Genomic DNA, 16,143 nt, shown 5'->3' with positions numbered 1-16,143 from the left:
TGAAGTACAAAAAATCAGATTTGATCTGTGATCTCCTAGACTGGTTTTGGTTGCCTGACGGGTTTGACTTTGGGCCTGTTTATTTGCCTTGATTAGCAGACTATGTCGGTGACTGTGGGGGAAGGGGCGGGGGGGAGGGGGGTGGGGGGCGGGGGGGGGTGGAGGGATAGAATGAGGAAAGAGAGGAAGAAGTGTTTAGTTCCGGTCTTCGTACCATCACGTCACAGGGCAAGCTGGCGTGGACTGCAGGTCTTACCCTTCCCTTTAGTTACCCTTTCCCTTTAGATGCTGGCTGGCAGGACACCAACCCATGTTGGAAACAGCCTTCTGGCCATCCCTACAGAACCACGCTTCAGGTGACAATCAGGACAGTGGAAGCAGTGAAGGGGTTGTTCGATGAAGCTCCAATGCACAGTACAACACTGGTCTGGCCACTACACTGTCTAACTCTGCTTCAACACGACTGAATAGTTTGAAAGGGAGAAGAGTGGGCCTAAGGCTAGTATTTTAAACTTAAATAAAGGCAACTATGTGGGCATGAAAGTTGTGCTAGCTAAATGAACTGGGAGATTAGGCTAGGGGACAGATCAATAGACAAGCAGTGGCAGACATTTAAGGGGCTATTTCAGAATATTCTGAATAAGCAAATTTCTAGTATTAAAAAGATTTGGAGGGGGAGGACCCACTTCTGTGGTTAACTAAAGAAGTTAAGGAAACTGTCAAACTTAAGCATATAACTGCAGGCCAGAGGATTGGTTAGAATGTGAAGAACAGCAGAGAATGACCAAAGGTTAATCAGGAGAAAGAAATTAGACTATGAGAGGAAGATGGCTAGAAATGTGAAAACTTATAGCATGTGTTTCTACAGGTGTTTAAACAGGAAATTAGCAAGTTAAGTGAGTCCTCTAGAGAGTGAGAATGAACCATAGAATCCCTACAGTGCAGGAGGAGACCATTCAGCCCATTGAGTCTGCACCGACTCTCCGAAAAAACATCTTACTCAGGTCCACCCAATCGATTTATCCCTGTAACCCCATGCATTGACCATGGCTAATCCACCTAACCTACAGTATCAGGGGAATTAGCTGGGTAAATACATAAGGTTATGGGGATAGGGCCTGGGTGGGATTGTCAGTGAAGACTCAATGGGCCGAATGGTCTCCTCCTGCACTATAGGGATTCTATGATTCTACACATTTTTGGACACTAAGGGGCAATTTAGCATGGCCAATCCATCTAACCTGCACATCTTTGGACTGTGGGAGGAAACCGGAGCACCCGGAGGAAACCCACGCAGACATGAGGAGAACATGCAGACTCCACACAGGCTGTCACCCAAGCCGGGAATCAAACCGGGTCTCTGGTGCTGTGAGGCAGCAGTGCTAACCACTGTGCCACCACGTCCCCCAATGGGTAGACAATCGTAGATAATAGGAAGATGGCCAACAAAATGAACACATATTTGGATTTTGTCTTCACTGGAGAGGATACATAAACATTCCAGAAATATCTGTAAATCTGGAGGTGGAAAGGGGAGAGGAACTTGGTGAAATTACAATCATTAGAGAAGTGGTTTGAGCAAACTGATGGAGCTAAGGCTGGCAAGTCTCCGGGTCCTGATAGACTTCATCCTAGGGTCTTGAACAAATGAGGTGGTAGATACATTGGTGTTAATTTTGCAAAATTCTCTAGATTCTGGAAAGTTTCCATCAAATTGGAAAGTGGCAAATATAACCCCTCTATTCAAGAAGGGAGGGAGGCCAAAAACAGGAAATTATAGGCCAGTTAGCTTGACATCTGCCGTGGGAAAATTGTTAGAATTGATTGTTAAGTCCAAAGATGCGCGGGTTAGGTTGATTGGCCATGCTAAAATTGCCCTTAGTGTCCTGAGATGCGTAGGTTAGAGGGATTAGTGGGTAAATATGTAGGGATGTGGGGGTACGGCCTGGGTGGGATTGTGGTCGGTGCAGACTCGATGGGCCGAATGGCTTCTTTTTGTGTTGTAGGGTTTCTATGATTCTATGAAGGAGGCTATAGCTGGACACTTATAAAATCCCAAGGTAATTGGGAAAAGTCAGCATGATTTTGTGAAAGGGAAATTATGTTTAGCCAACTTAATGGCATTCTTTGAAGGAGTACCATATACTGTGGATAAAGGGGAACCTGTAGATGTGCTGTACTTCAATTTCCAGAAAGCAAAGCAAGAAGAACAAAGAAAAGTACAGCACAGGAACAGGCTCTTCGGCCCTCCAAGCTTGCGCCGATCATGATGCCTGTCTAAACTAAAACCGTATGCACTTACGGAGCCCGTATCCTTCCATTCCCATCCTATTCATGTATTCGTCTAGTTGCCCCGTAAATGCCGCAATCGTACCCGCTCCCACCACCTCCCCGGGCAGCGCGTTCCAGACATTCATCACCTTCTGTGTAAAAAAAATTGCCTCGGCACATCTCCTCTAAACTTTTCCCCCATGCACTTTAAACCTATGTCTCCTAGTACCTGACTTTCCTACCCTAGAAAAGAGCATCTGACTATCCACACCGTCCATGCCTCTCATAAGCATTTGATAAGCATCAAAGATTATTGTGAAAAATAAAAGCTCACGATGTAGGGGGTAACATTTGAGCCTAGATAGAAGACTGGCTGGCTGGCAGAAAACAGAGAGTATGTATAAATGGGTCTTTGTCTGATTGGCAGGGCAGGAGGTCATGAGCAGAGTCTTGTAGAGGTCTGTGCTGGGGCCTCAACCTTTTACATCAATGGCTTAGATGAGGGAAGCAAAGACATGGGAGATACATTTGCAGACAGTACAATGATAGATAGGAAAGTATGTTGTGAAGGGGACGTGAGTTTGCAGATGAATACAGATAGGTTGAGTGGGCAAAAATCTGGCAGATGGAGTATAATGTGGGAAAATGTGAAGTTGTTCACTTTAGCAGGAAGAATAAAAAAATCAGCATTACTTAAATGGAGAATAATTGCAGAATGCCGAGGTGCAGAGGGATCTAGGTGTTCCTGTGCTTGAATCACGAAAAGTTAGTATGCAGGTACAGCATGTAAATGAGAAGGCTAATAGAATGTTATTCCTTATTACAAAAGGAATTGAACACAAAAGTAAGGATGGTATGCTTCAGTTACACAGGGCATTGGTGAGACCGCATCTCAAATACTGTGTGCAGTTTTTGTCTTATTGAAGGTATGGTGGCACAGCGGTTAGCACTGCTACCTCACAGCGCCACGAACCCCCGGGTTCAATTCCAGCTTTGGGTCACTGTCTGTGGAGTTTGCACTTTCTCCCCGTGTCTGCGTGGGTTTCCTCCGGGTGCTCCGGTTTCCTCCCACACTCCAAAGACGTGCAGGTTCGGTTGATTGGCTATGCTAAATTGTCCCTAATGTCAGGCGCATTAGCAGGGTAAATATGTGGGGTTACAGGAATAGGGCCCGTGTGCAATTGTGGTTGGTGCAGGCTTGATGGACCAAATGGCCTCCTTCTGCACTGTAGGGATTCCATGGGATTCTAAGGAAGTGTGTAAATGAGTTGGAGACGTTTCAGAGGGGGTTTGCTGGATCGGTAGCTGGAACGAGCGGTTTATCTTATGGGAAAAGGTTGGGCAGACTGGGCTTGTTTCCACTGGAGTTTAGAAGGGTGAGGGGTGACTTGATTGAAGTAACTGAGATCCTGAACAGTCTGGACAAGGTGGGCATGGAAAGGATGTTTCTTCTTGTGGGAGAGTCCAGAACGAGTGGGCTCTGTTTTGAAATTAGTGGTTGCCCTTTTAGGACAGAGATGGAGAGAATTGTTTTCTTTCAGAGGGTTGCATGACTTTGGAACTCTCTGGCCGGAATTTACTGGCACGTCCGCTCGAGGTTCGCACGATCCCGCCCGAGGCTAACGGAGTATGCCGTTCTCCGAGCCTCACCCACCCCTGGAATCAGGGCAGGCGTGCCGGTAAAATTCCGGCCTCTGTCTCAGAAGACAATGGGGGGTCACTGAAAATCTTTAAGGCAGAGGTAGAGAGATTCTTGTTAGGCGAGGGAATCAAAGATTATTGTGGGTAGATAGGAATGTGGAATTTGAAATACAAACGTACAAGGGCGGCACGGTAGCGCAGTGGTCAGCACTGCAGCTTCACAGATCCAGGGTCCCGGGTTCGATTCCCGGCTCGGGTCACTGTCTGCGTGGAGTTTGCACATTCTCCTCGTGTCTGCGTGGGTTTCCTCCGGGTGCTCCGGTTTCCTCCCACAGTCCAAAGATGTGCGGGTTAGGTTGATTGGCCATGCTAAAATTGCCCCTTAGAGTCCTAAGATGCGTAGGTTAGAGGGATTTGCGGGTAAATATGTGGGGGTAGGACCTGGGTGGGATTGTGGTCGGTGCAGACTCGATGGGCCAAATGGCCTCCTTCTGCACTGTAGGGTTTCTATGATTTCTATGAAGGCATGATCTCATTGAACGGCACAGCAGGCGGGAGGGGCCAAATGGCCTACTTACGCTCCAATTTTGTGCGAAGCACTATTTTCAATCTTGTCAAATCCATCCATTGCCTCAGCCCTCCCCGTCTCTGCGACCTGCACCCCAGTCCGATAACCCTCTGAAATCTCTGCTCTCAGGTGACAAGCTGAGGAAGAGGGTCTGCAGTGACCCAGAGGGTCAAGGATCGGAGGGGGGGGCGGCGGCCATAAGCCAGAGGGCTGGTAGCAAGAGGAAAGGTGAGGGAGTGGAAGAGGCGGGGAGCTGGAGGGGCAACGACAGGGAGGGTCAGCGAGTGGAATGTGTGGCACGTGGGAGATTCGGCAAGCATGATGGGCAGAAAACCGGAGCGAAGTATATTTATATCTTTAAATTGATTTCATTTCAAAAGTTATTTCATCGACCGCTATAGTAATTCAGCAACGTTAAATATTTTCACTCACAGGTTATCATATTGAGAAATGTCCTAGACTCTAAAGACAGCTTTTACATTGGTTTTAATGGGAAAACCTGATTTGTTTAAAGTTGTTTCACATAAAGTTGCACTTCACGGCAATGCAACTGCAATCTTAAGTGAGGACTTTGTGATTCAACATCTTTGAACCAGTCGCTGACAAATGCTTGATGGTAACAGTGGTTTGCCTACCTGTCTCTCGCAGGTCATTGGCCTTTGTTCTGGTCAGTCGTGCTTTGGAGCTGTCTTTAGCATGTGGGTTGTCATTGTTGGTGAACAGCATGATGCGCTTGTGGCTCAGTTTCAGCGTGACGTCACTGAAGAGATTGGAGCAGACCCAGAGAGCATCACTCAACGAGTCATCGGCACTGTGGCCTATGTTCTTCTTGAAGGACTTGTTCCCCTTCTCCCCCTCATACTGGTCCAACTCCAGTACTCGCTTAGCACCTGAGCCCAGACAGAGAGAGTCAGATTAGAACATCAATCTATTAAACACACCAGGGGAGGCGATGGTCCAGTGGTATTATCGCTAGACTCTTAACCCAGAAACTCAGCTAATGTTCCGGGGACCCGGGTTCGAATGGCGCCACGGCAGACGGTGGAATTTGAATTCAATTTTTTTTAAATCTGGAATTAAGAATCCACTGATGACCATGAACCATGGTCGATTGTCAGAAAAACCTATCTGGTTCACTAATGTCCTTTAGGGAAGGAAATCTGCCGTCCTTACCTGGTCTGGCCTACATGTGACTCCAGAGCCACAGCAATGTGGTTGACTCTCAACTGCCCTCCAAGGGCAACTAGGGATGGGCAATAAATGCTGGCCAGCCAGCGACGCCCGTGTCCCACAAATGAATAAAAAACAGGAAATGGCCCATGTTCTTTTTACATAGATACAGGATGATGACCTATTAGGGACAGAGGCCTCAGAAACCTGCTCTTACACTTTCAAACTTAAGGATCCTGGGGCTAGAACTCTCCTCCTCCTCTTGGCTTTTTAATTTTTCTTTTATAGGATGTGGGCGTTGCTGGCTAGACCATCTCTTATTGCCCTCGAGAAAGTAGGTGGTGAGCCGCCATCTTGAACCGCTGCAGTCCCTGTGGTGTAGGCACACCCACAGTGCTGTTAGGGAGGAACTTCCAGGATTTTGACCCAGTGACAGTGAAGGAACAGCTGATATATTTCCAAGTCAGGATGGTGAGTGGCTTGAAGGGGAACTTGCAGGTGGCGGAGTGCCAAGATATGTGCTGCCTTTTTCCTTCTAGATGGTAGAAGTCATGGGTTTGGAAGGTGCTGTTCATAAGTTGATAAGATATAGGAGCAGAATTAGGCCATTTGGCCCATCGGGTCTGCTCCGCCATTCAATCATGGCTGATATGCTCCTCATCCCCATTTTCCTGCCTTCTCCCCATAACCTTTCAACCCATTCCCAATTAAAAATCTGTCTAACTCCTCCTTAATTTTACTCACTGTCCCAGCATCTGCCGCACTTTGGGGCAGCGAATTCCAGAGTTTCACAAGCCTTTGGGAGAAGTAGTTTCTCCTCAACTCTGTTTTAAATTTGCTGCCCCTTATCCTAAGACTATGACCTCTCGTCCTAGAATGCCCCACCGGCAGAAGCATCCGCTCCACGTCTACTTTATCCTGTTGAAGGAGCCTTAGGTGAGTTGCTGCAGAGCATCTTACAGATGGTACACACGGCTGCCACTCGGTGGAGGAGAGTGAGAGTGTTGAAGGTGGTAGATGTGATGCCAATCAAGTGGACCGCTTTGTCCTGGATGGTGTCGAGTTTCTTGCGTGTTGTTCGAGCCGCACTCATCCGGGCAAGTGGGTATTCCATTACACTCCTGACTTGTGCCCTGTAGATGGTGGACAGATATTGGGGGAGTCAGAAGGTGAGTTACTCCCCGCAGAGTTCCCAGCATCTGACCTGCATTTGTAACCACAATATTTCTATTCCACCAGGACCTCAAAACAATGCATCCAAGAACTTGTGCGTTTTGAACCTCAGTCTGAGCTGTCCTGCAAAATGGTGCCTCATGCCAGCCAGAGTTCCCCACACCTCCAGTGGAAGTAGGCTCGAGGAGACACATGTTCTGCTCCATGGAAACAGAATCTCATCTGGACTTGAGCCGTCCGCTTAGCGGCTCTGGACGGGCTGAGATTGCGGTAATTAGCAATTAGGTCCAAGAATGGGCATTTAATCTGGAATTTCATAGAGACTATTCTTATTAGCAGAATGTTCATTCCGTTCCTGTGGTTCAGACAAGTCCTGGAGAATTGTGAGTTGTAAACATGTGAAATTTATTTTCAAGTTTTGTGGTTGAGGCAGAAAGGATGTTAATCCAACTGGACAGAGGTACAAAGGAAATGGGATCAAGGAAATATCGAATTTTACATACATGGTGCCACGGGTGGCACAGTGGATAGCACTGCCATCTCACTGCGCCAGGGGCCCGGGTTCAATTCCGGCCTCAGGTCATTGTCTGCGTGGAGTCTGCACATTCTCCCCGTGGGTTTCTTCTGGGTGCTCTGGTTTCCTCCCACAGTCTGAAAGACGTACAGTTAGGTGGAATGGCCATGCTAAATTAACCCTTAGTGTCAGGGGATTAGCAGGGTAAAGACATGGGGTTGCGGGGATAGGGCCTGGGATTGTTGTCAGTACTGGCTCAAATGGCCTCTTTCTGCACTGTAGGATTCTATGATGAGGATTCAGTCCATCATGCCTGTTGCCTGCTCTTCATATCAGTGATCCAATGAGAAAACGGTGGGTAAATGTGAAAAGTGCAACCAAAAAGCACCAATTGCATTGATATAGGGCCTTTCCCAATCCCAGATGTCCCAAAACGCTTTACAGTCAATACTTCTGAAGTGTATTCCCAGTATTCCGGCCAATAGTTACTTCTCAATCAACATCACTGAATCAGATTGCCTGGTTATTGTCACTTTACTGCTCCCAGCTGCGTACCTACACCACAACGTGCACAGAGCAGAGTCCCAAGGGAGGGACATACCCCACACCGAGTTTAAACGGACTTGCTCCAGATCTGGGGGATAAACTTGCCTGGTGTGTCCAAGTCGTGGAGGACATAAACATGCTTGAAGTCAACAGAGTTCTTGTGCTTCTGAGTCCCGAAGAACACGACAGCCAGAAGGTCACGGTCGCTGCTAATAATCTTACTGGTGTAAACCCTGTGGACACACTGCAAGTAGAGAGAGTCTAATCAGTCAGCAGCACTATTAACCGACCTTTGCGGAAGGATGTATTGGCCTTGGAGGGAGTACAGAGAAGGTTGACCAGGTTGATACCGGAGATGAGGGGGTTAGCTTATGAGGAGAGATTGAGTCGATTGGGCCTGTACTCGTTGGGAGTTTAGAAGGCTGAGGGGAGATCTTATAGAGACATATAAGATAATGAAGGGGCTAGAGAGGGTAGAGGCAGAGAGATTCTTTCCACTTAGAAAGGAAACAAGAACTAGAGGACACAGCCTCAAAATAAGGGGGAGTCAGTTTAGGACAGAGTTGAGGAGGAACTTCTTCTCTCAGAGGGTAGGGAATCTCTGCCCATTGAAGCAGTGGAGGCTACCTCATTAAATATGTTTAAGTCACAGGTAGATAGATTTCTGATCAAGAAGGGAATTAAGGGTTATGGGGAGTGGGTGGGTCAGTGGAACTAAACCACTATCAGATCAGCCATGATCTTACTGAATGGCGGGGCCGGCTTGAGGGGCTAGATGGCCTACTCCTGCTCCTATTTCTTTTGTTCTTATGTTCTTAAAACACTCAGCACACACAGACACAGGGATAACATGCAAACTCCACAGACAGTGACCCAAGCCGGGAATCGACCCTGGGTCCCTGGCACTGTGAAGCAGCAGTGCTAACCACTGTGCCACCGTGCTGTCCCTTTTGCACGGTAGATTTTCTTCACAGTATTTTTGAAAAACATCAGGACAAATTTCAAAAACCTTTTTTGAGGTAAAAATGTGCCTTGAATGTTTTCAAGAAGAGGGACTGTGTGTGTGTCTCTCAGAGATGTGAGGGAGAGACAGGTTTTATAGGACCATTAGAGTATCAGGCATAGGAACAGAAGGAGGCCATTCAGCCCATCGAGTCTGTTCCACCATTCAATGAGATCATGACTGATCTGATGTGATAATCCTCAACTCCACTTTCCCGCCTTATCCCCAAGACCCTCGATTCCCTGACTGATTAAAAATCTGTCTACCTCAGCCCTGAACATACTTAACGACTGTCACCTACAGCACTGTCACTGGTCTCCTCTTACCTGAATAGTCATGTCGAATGCTGAAGTGGCCTCACCATTCATTTCAAACATGGCCTCCGAAGCATCAATGAGGAAGACTAAGCTGTCCCTGCCTGCGTATCGAACGTCCTCTGAAACATAAATCAACACGTCACAACCTTAACTGATAGAAAAGAGCGGCCAGTGACAAAACTGAGTAATCGCAGGTTGTGATCATTCTCCAACCACTACACGCTTCTTTGTATTAGGAGGGATTTATGGTGTTTGTAACAGCTGGGCATCTCTGTGAGTGGATGTAATACATTCTCTTTTGTAAAAAAAAATCGATAGCTGTGGCTCAACACCTTCTAACCGCTAGAACCGCAGTGACATCACTCAGAGAAGGCCCCGGAAAGACTGCAGGGGTTGGGGGGGAGGGTGTCACCCTGGTTTGATTTGATTTATTGTCACGTGGATTAGTATACAGTGAAAAGTATAGTTTCTTGCACGCTATATAGACAAAATATACCATTCATAGAGAAGGAAAGGAGAGAGTGCAGAATGTAGTGTTAGTCAGAGCTCGGGTGAAGAGAAATATCAACTTAATGCGAGGTAGGTCCATTCAAAAGTCTGATGGTAGCAGGGGTGCACGGTGGCACAGTGATTAGCACTGCTGCCTCACAGCGCCAGGGACCCGGGTTCAATTCCCGGCTTGGGTGAAAGTCTGTGTGGAGTCTGCACATTTTCCCCGTGTCTGCGTGGGTTTCCTCCCACAGTCCAATGATGTGCGGGTTAGGTTGATTGGCTATACTAAATTGTCCCTTAGTGTCAGGGGGATTAGCAGGGTAAATATGTGGGGTTACGGGGATAGGGCCTGGGTGGGATAGTTGGCGGTGCGGGCTCGATGGGACAAATGGCCTCCTCCTGCACTGTAGGATTCTATGATCCTAAGAAACTGTTTTTGAGTCGGTTGGTACTATGATCTCAGACTTTTGCATCTTTTTCCCGATGGGAGAAGGTGGAAGAGAGAATGTCCGGGGTGCGTGGGGTCCTTAATTATGCTGGCTGCTTTGCCAAGGCAGCGGGAAGTGTAGACAGAGTCAATGGATGGGAGGCTGGTTTGTGTGATGGATTGGGCTACCTTCACGACCTTTTGTAGTTCCTTGCGGTTTTGGGCAGAGCAGGAGCCCATACCAAGCTGTGATACAACCAGAAAGGATGCTTTCTATCTGCGGACATACGACTCTCACCAACACCTACAGATGCATCATCGAAAGCATTCTTCCAGTTGTATTTCCTTAGTCTCCTCAGAAAATAGAGGCGTTGGTGGGTTTCTTAATGATAGCGTTTTACTCATCTAATAAAATCAAATAACTGGGGATGCTGGAAATCTGAAATAAAAATGGAAAATGCTGGAAAAATTCAGCAGGTCTGGCAGTGTCTGTGGAGAGAGAAAGGATTCAGATCTTTCTGAAGTTGTGGCTGAGTCACATGGGAGGAATACCTTCACTGTGCCACCTGTCATGAAGCTGGAAATGTGTTTGCAAAAATTGAATTAAGAAAGACTTGGAAGTACTGTGAACTGTCAGGGAGATAGTGTTAAACTTGAAGAGGACAAAGACGGGGCTGATGGAATGGACAAGTATCAGATTAAATGTAATGCTGAGAAACGCAAAATGATTCGGCACGGTAGCACAGTGGTTAGCACTGCTGCTTCACAGCTCCAGGGACCTGGGTTCGATTCCCGGCTTGGGTCACTATCTGTGTGGAGTTTGCACATTCTCCTCGTGTCTGCGTGGGTTTCCTCCGGGTGCTCCGGTTTCCTCCCATAGTCCAAAGATGTGCGGGTTAGGTTGATTGGCCATGCTAAAAATTGCCCTTAGTGTCCTGAGATGCGTAGGTTAGAGGGAGTAGTGGGTAAATATGTAGGGATGTGGGGGTAGGGCCTGGGTGGGATTGTGGTCGGTGCAGACTCGATGGGCCGAATAGCCTCTTTCTGATTCATTTTGGTTGGAAGAATGCATAGGACACAATATAAAATAAAACAAACAATTCTAAAGTGGGTGCTGGAGCAGAGAGACCTGGGTGTATATGTGCATAAATCACTGAAGGTGGCAGGACAAGTTGAGAAAGTGGATAAAAAGGCACATGGGATCTTGGTCTTTATAAATAACAGCACAGAGTACAACAGCAAGGGAGTGAAAATGAATTTTTACAAAACACTGGTCCAGCATCAACTGGAGTATTGCGTCCAATTCTGGAGATTGCAATTTAGGAAAGATATGACGGCTTCAGAAAAGGTCCAGGTGGTTCCAGGGATGAGGGACTTCAGTTATGTGGATAGATTGGAGAAGTTGGAACTGTTTTCCTTGGAAAAGTTCAAAATCACGAGGGATCTGGACAGAGTCAAGAGGGAGAAACTGTTCCCATTGGTGGAAGGATCAAGAACCAGAGGACCAATGCACCTAACCAGCACATCTTTCCGGAGGAAACTGGAGCACCTGGAGGAAACCCACACAGACACGGGGAGAATGTGCAGACTCCGCACAGTCACCCAAGCCGAGAGTCAAACACGGATCCCTGGCGCTGTGAAGCAGTAGTGCTAACCACTGTGCCACCCTATATAACATCTGGGTGAAGCACTGGCGAGGCTATGGTTTCAGGTCAGGATTAGAATTATCAAAACGTGCGCAGTGTGTTGTACTTAAACATAATAAATAGGAACAGGAATGCTCCACCATTCAATGAGATCAAGGCTGATTTGATTGTGGCCTTAACTCCACTTCCCTGCCTGTTTCTCTCTCCTATCAAAAACCCGTCTCATCAGCCTCGAATGTTCTTATTATCTAGAGGTGTACAGCATGTTAGAATCGTAGAATCCTACAGTGCAGAAGGAGGCCATTTGGCCCATCAGGTCAAAGGTAGGGTTCTGAAGACTGTGGAGGAACAGAGAGATCTTGGGGTCCATATCCACATATCTCTGAAGGTTGCCACTCAAGTGGATAGAGCTGTGAAGAAGGCCTATAGTGTGTTAGCGTTTATTAACAGGGGGTTGGAGTTTAAGAGCCGTGGGGTTATGCTGCAACTGTACAGGACCTTGGTGAGACCACATTTGGAATATTGTGTGCAGTTCTGATCACCTCACTATAAGAAGGATGTGGAAGCGCTGGAAAGAGTGCAAAGGAGATTTACCAGGATGCTGCCTGGTTTGGGGGGTAGGTCTTATGAGGAAAGGTTGAGGGATCTAGGGTTGTTCTCTCTGGAGCGGAGGAGGTTGAGGGGAGACTTAATAGAGGTTTATAAAATGATGAAGGGGATAGATAGAGTGAACGTTCAAAGACTATTTCCTCGGGTGGATGGAGCTATTACAAGGGGGCATAACGATAGGGTTCATGGTGGGAGATATAGGAAGGATGTCCGAGGTAGGTTCTTTACGCAGAGAGTGGTTGGGGTGTGGAATGGACTGCCTGCAGTGATAGTGGAGTCAGACACTTTAGGAACATTTAAACAGTTATTGGATAGGCACATGGAGCACACCAGGATGATAGGGAGTGGGATAGCTTGATCTTGGTTTCAGATAAAGCTCGGCACAACATCGTGGGCTGAAGGGCCTGTTCTGTGCTGTACTGTTCTATGTTCTATCAAGTCTGCTCTGACCACAATCCCACCAGGCCCTATCCCCATGCATTTACCCTAGCTAGCCCCCCTGACACTGAGGTGCAATTTAGCATGGACAATACATCTAACTCGCACATCTTTGGACTGTGGGAGGAAACCAGAGGACCCAGAGGAAACCTACACAGACACGGGGGGAATGTGCAAACTCTACACAGTGACCTAAGCCGGGAATTGAACCCGGGTCCCTGGCGCTGTGAGGCAGCAGTGCTAACCACTGTGCCACCGTGCCGTTGTAAACCTCGGGTTCACATTTGACCTACCTTCGTTTTCCTCTGCCTCCTCTGGATCCTCCTCATCTTTATTCCGAAAGTGTGACTGCCAATCCGCCATATCTGCTGTGGAGGAAGTGCCAACTCCCCTGTCAGGTAGAAGTACAAGGGACAACATTAACCAAAGGAGACATTCCTGGATCATGGGATTAGCCCAGAGAAGTGACAGAGACAAGGTGGCAGAATAATTCAGTCACTTTGGACTCAAAAAGATTTAAAAACAAAACAGTGCCTTGATTGGTTTCACTTCTTCAAGGGCATACAGCTCTCTCAATCGGAGCTAGTGTAGACCATTCGGGCCCTCAAGCCTGTCCTGCCATTCAATAAGATCATGACTAATCATCTACCTCAACTCCACCTCCCTGCATTATCCCCATCTCCTTTGGCACCCAAAGTCCTATTGATTTCTGCCTGGACTATGCTCATCGAGTGAGCATCCACAGTCCACAGTGGGGTGGAGCGTTCCAAAGGGAGACATATGGCTCCCAGCCTCATCCAGTGCTGGCCTCACTGTGGTTGATTAATTTTCTCCAGGCAAAGGGTATTAACAGATTCAAGGTAGGTGACCCAGATCAGTCATGAATTAGCTGAATGATGGAACAGACTCGAGGGACCGAATGGCCTCCTCCTCGGTGGAAAGTGAGACTTGGTGTTGGGAAATGTGCCCAATATAAGTCTCTTTTAAATTACACATCTGGATTTTAAATGTTTGGAATGATATACAACAGAGAAGAGCAATGGGAGAAGAAATATAAGTTAGTATTAAAGCAGCAGTTATTGAAATGTGTTCCCCTGGAGGGAGCTGTCCCTTTAAGAGGAGAATATGGCACTTTAAGAGTGCAGCAAGAAGTCTCACAACACCAGGTTAAAGTCCAACAGGTTTATTTGGTAGCAAAAGCCACTAGCTTTCGGAGCGCTGCTCCTTCATCAGGTGAGTGGGAGTTCTGTTCACAAACAGGGCATATAAAGACACAAACTCAATTTACAAAATAATGGTTGGAATGCGAGTCTTTACAGGTAATCAAGTCTCAAAGATACAGACAATGTGAGTGGAGGGAGGGTTAAGCACAGGTTAAAGAGATGTATATTGTCTCCAGACAGGACAGTTAGTGAGATTTTGCAAGCACAGGCAAGTCGTGGATTACAGATAGTGTGACATGAACCCAAGATCCTGGTTGAGGCCGTCCTCATGTGTGCGGAACTTGGCTATCAGTCTCTGCTCAGAGACTCTGCGCTGTCGCATGTCGTGAAGGCTGCCTTGGAGAACGCTTACTCGAAGATCAGAGGCCGAATGCCCGTGACTGCTGAAGTGTTCCCCAACAGGAAGAGAACACTCTTGCCTGGTGATTGTCGAGCGGTGTTCATTCATCTGTTGTCGTAGCGTCTGCATGGTCTCCCCAATGTACCATGTCTCGGGGCATCCTTTCCTGCAGTGTATGGAGGTAGACAACGTTGGTCGAGTTGCAAGTGTATTTACCGTGTACCTGGTGGATGGTGCTCTCACGTGAGATGATGGCATCCATGTCGATGATCCGGCACGTCTTGCAGAGGTTGCTGTGGCAGGGTTGTGTGGTGTCGTGGTCACTGTTCTCCTGAAGGCTGGGTAGTTTGCTGCGGACAATGGTCTGTTTGTGGTTGTGCTGTTGTTTGAAGGCAAGAAGTAGGGGTGTGGGGATGGCCTTGGTGAGATGTTTGTCTTCATCAATGACATGTTGAAGGCTCTGGAGAAGATGTCATAGCTTCTCCGCTCCGGGGAAGTACTGGACGATGAAGGGTACTTTGTCTGCCGTGTCTCGTGTTTGTCTTCTGAGGAGGTTGGTGCGATTTTTCGCTGTGGCGCGTTGGAACTATCGATCGATGAGTCGAGCGCCATATCCTGTTCTTATGAGGGCATCTTTCAGCGTCTGGAGGTGTCTGTTGCGATCCTCCTCATCTGAGCAGATCCTGTGTATACGGAGGGCTTGTCCATAGGGGATGGCTTCGTTAACGTGTTTAGGGTGGAAGCTGGAGAAGTGGAGCATCGTGAGGTTATCTGTGGGCTTGCGGTACAGTGAGGTGCTGAGGTGACCATCCTTGATGGAGATGCGTATGTCCAAGAATGCAACCGATTCTGGAGAGTAGTCCATGGTGAGTCTGATGGTGGGATGGAACTTGTTGATGTCATCATATAGTTGTTTCAGTGATTGTTCACCATGAGTCTAAAGGAAGAAAATGTCATCGATGTATCTAGTGTATAGCATCAGTTGAAGGTCCTGTGCGGTGAAGAGGTCCACTTCACCAGGCAAGAGTGTTCTCTTCCTGTTGGGGAACACTTCAGCGGTCACGGGCATTCAGCCTCTGATCTTCGGGTAAGCGCTCTCCAAGGTGGTCTTCACGACAACGCAGAGTCGCTGAGCAGAGAGTGATCGCCATGTTCCACACACATGCGGACGGCCTCAACCGGGATCTTGGGTTCATGTCACACTACCTGTAACCCCCATGACTTGCAAAATCTCACTAACTGTCCTGTCTGGAGACAATACACATCTCTTTAACCTGTGCTTAACGCTCTCTCCTCTCACAATGTCTGTACCTTTAAGATTACCATTATTCTGTAAATTGAGTTTGAGTCTTTATGTGCCCTGTTTCTGAGGAGATCTCCCACTCACCTGACGAAGGAGCAGCGCTCCGAAAGCTAGTGGCTTTTACTACCAAATGGCCGCATTATGAACTCACCTTCCTTGGACATCAAGTCCTGGGGTGGGACTCGAACCCGGAGCTTCTGGATCAGAGGCAGGGACACCAACCCACTGTGCCACAGGATCTCGTACATTTGATGTAATTCTATATAATAGAACAAGAAGTTGTTGATGATGAACTGTTTTTAAGCACGTACAGAACCAGGGAGGAAGGTGGAAGGAACAAATAGAAGTTGTATTGGAAAGAAGAGATTTTTTGGATATTCCTTAATGGCAGAAATCCGGAGAGTGAGCAGGGACAGAGACACTTGTGGGTTCGTGTGCATCTTTCAAGGTGGCTGGACATAT

At 47.5% G+C, this 16,143-nt stretch overlaps 1 protein-coding gene across 2 annotated transcripts in view; it reads right to left on the bottom strand.

Moving 5' to 3' along the window:
• The window catches only part of LOC144489719 (X-ray repair cross-complementing protein 5-like), a 44,860-nt gene extending 28,925 nt beyond the window's left edge, over positions 1–15,935 (bottom strand). For both annotated transcript variants that reach the window (XM_078207570.1, XM_078207572.1), the window contains exons 1-5: positions 15,833–15,935; positions 13,109–13,206; positions 9,213–9,322; positions 7,989–8,127; positions 5,116–5,370 (exon numbers count right to left, since the gene is read on the bottom strand). In XM_078207570.1, coding sequence (XP_078063696.1) covers positions 5,116–5,370; positions 7,989–8,127; positions 9,213–9,322; positions 13,109–13,178 — 574 coding nt within the window. In that variant the 5' untranslated portion in view covers positions 13,179–13,206; positions 15,833–15,935. The remainder of the gene's footprint in view (positions 1–5,115; positions 5,371–7,988; positions 8,128–9,212; positions 9,323–13,108; positions 13,207–15,832) is intronic.
• Positions 15,936–16,143: the final 208 nt, after the last annotated feature.

Source organism: Mustelus asterias, unplaced genomic scaffold (assembly GCF_964213995.1).
Source record: "Mustelus asterias unplaced genomic scaffold, sMusAst1.hap1.1 HAP1_SCAFFOLD_2469, whole genome shotgun sequence".
In the NCBI taxonomy this organism is placed as follows: domain Eukaryota; kingdom Metazoa; phylum Chordata; class Chondrichthyes; order Carcharhiniformes; family Triakidae; genus Mustelus; species Mustelus asterias.
This window is presented reverse-complemented; position numbering and strand designations above follow the sequence as displayed.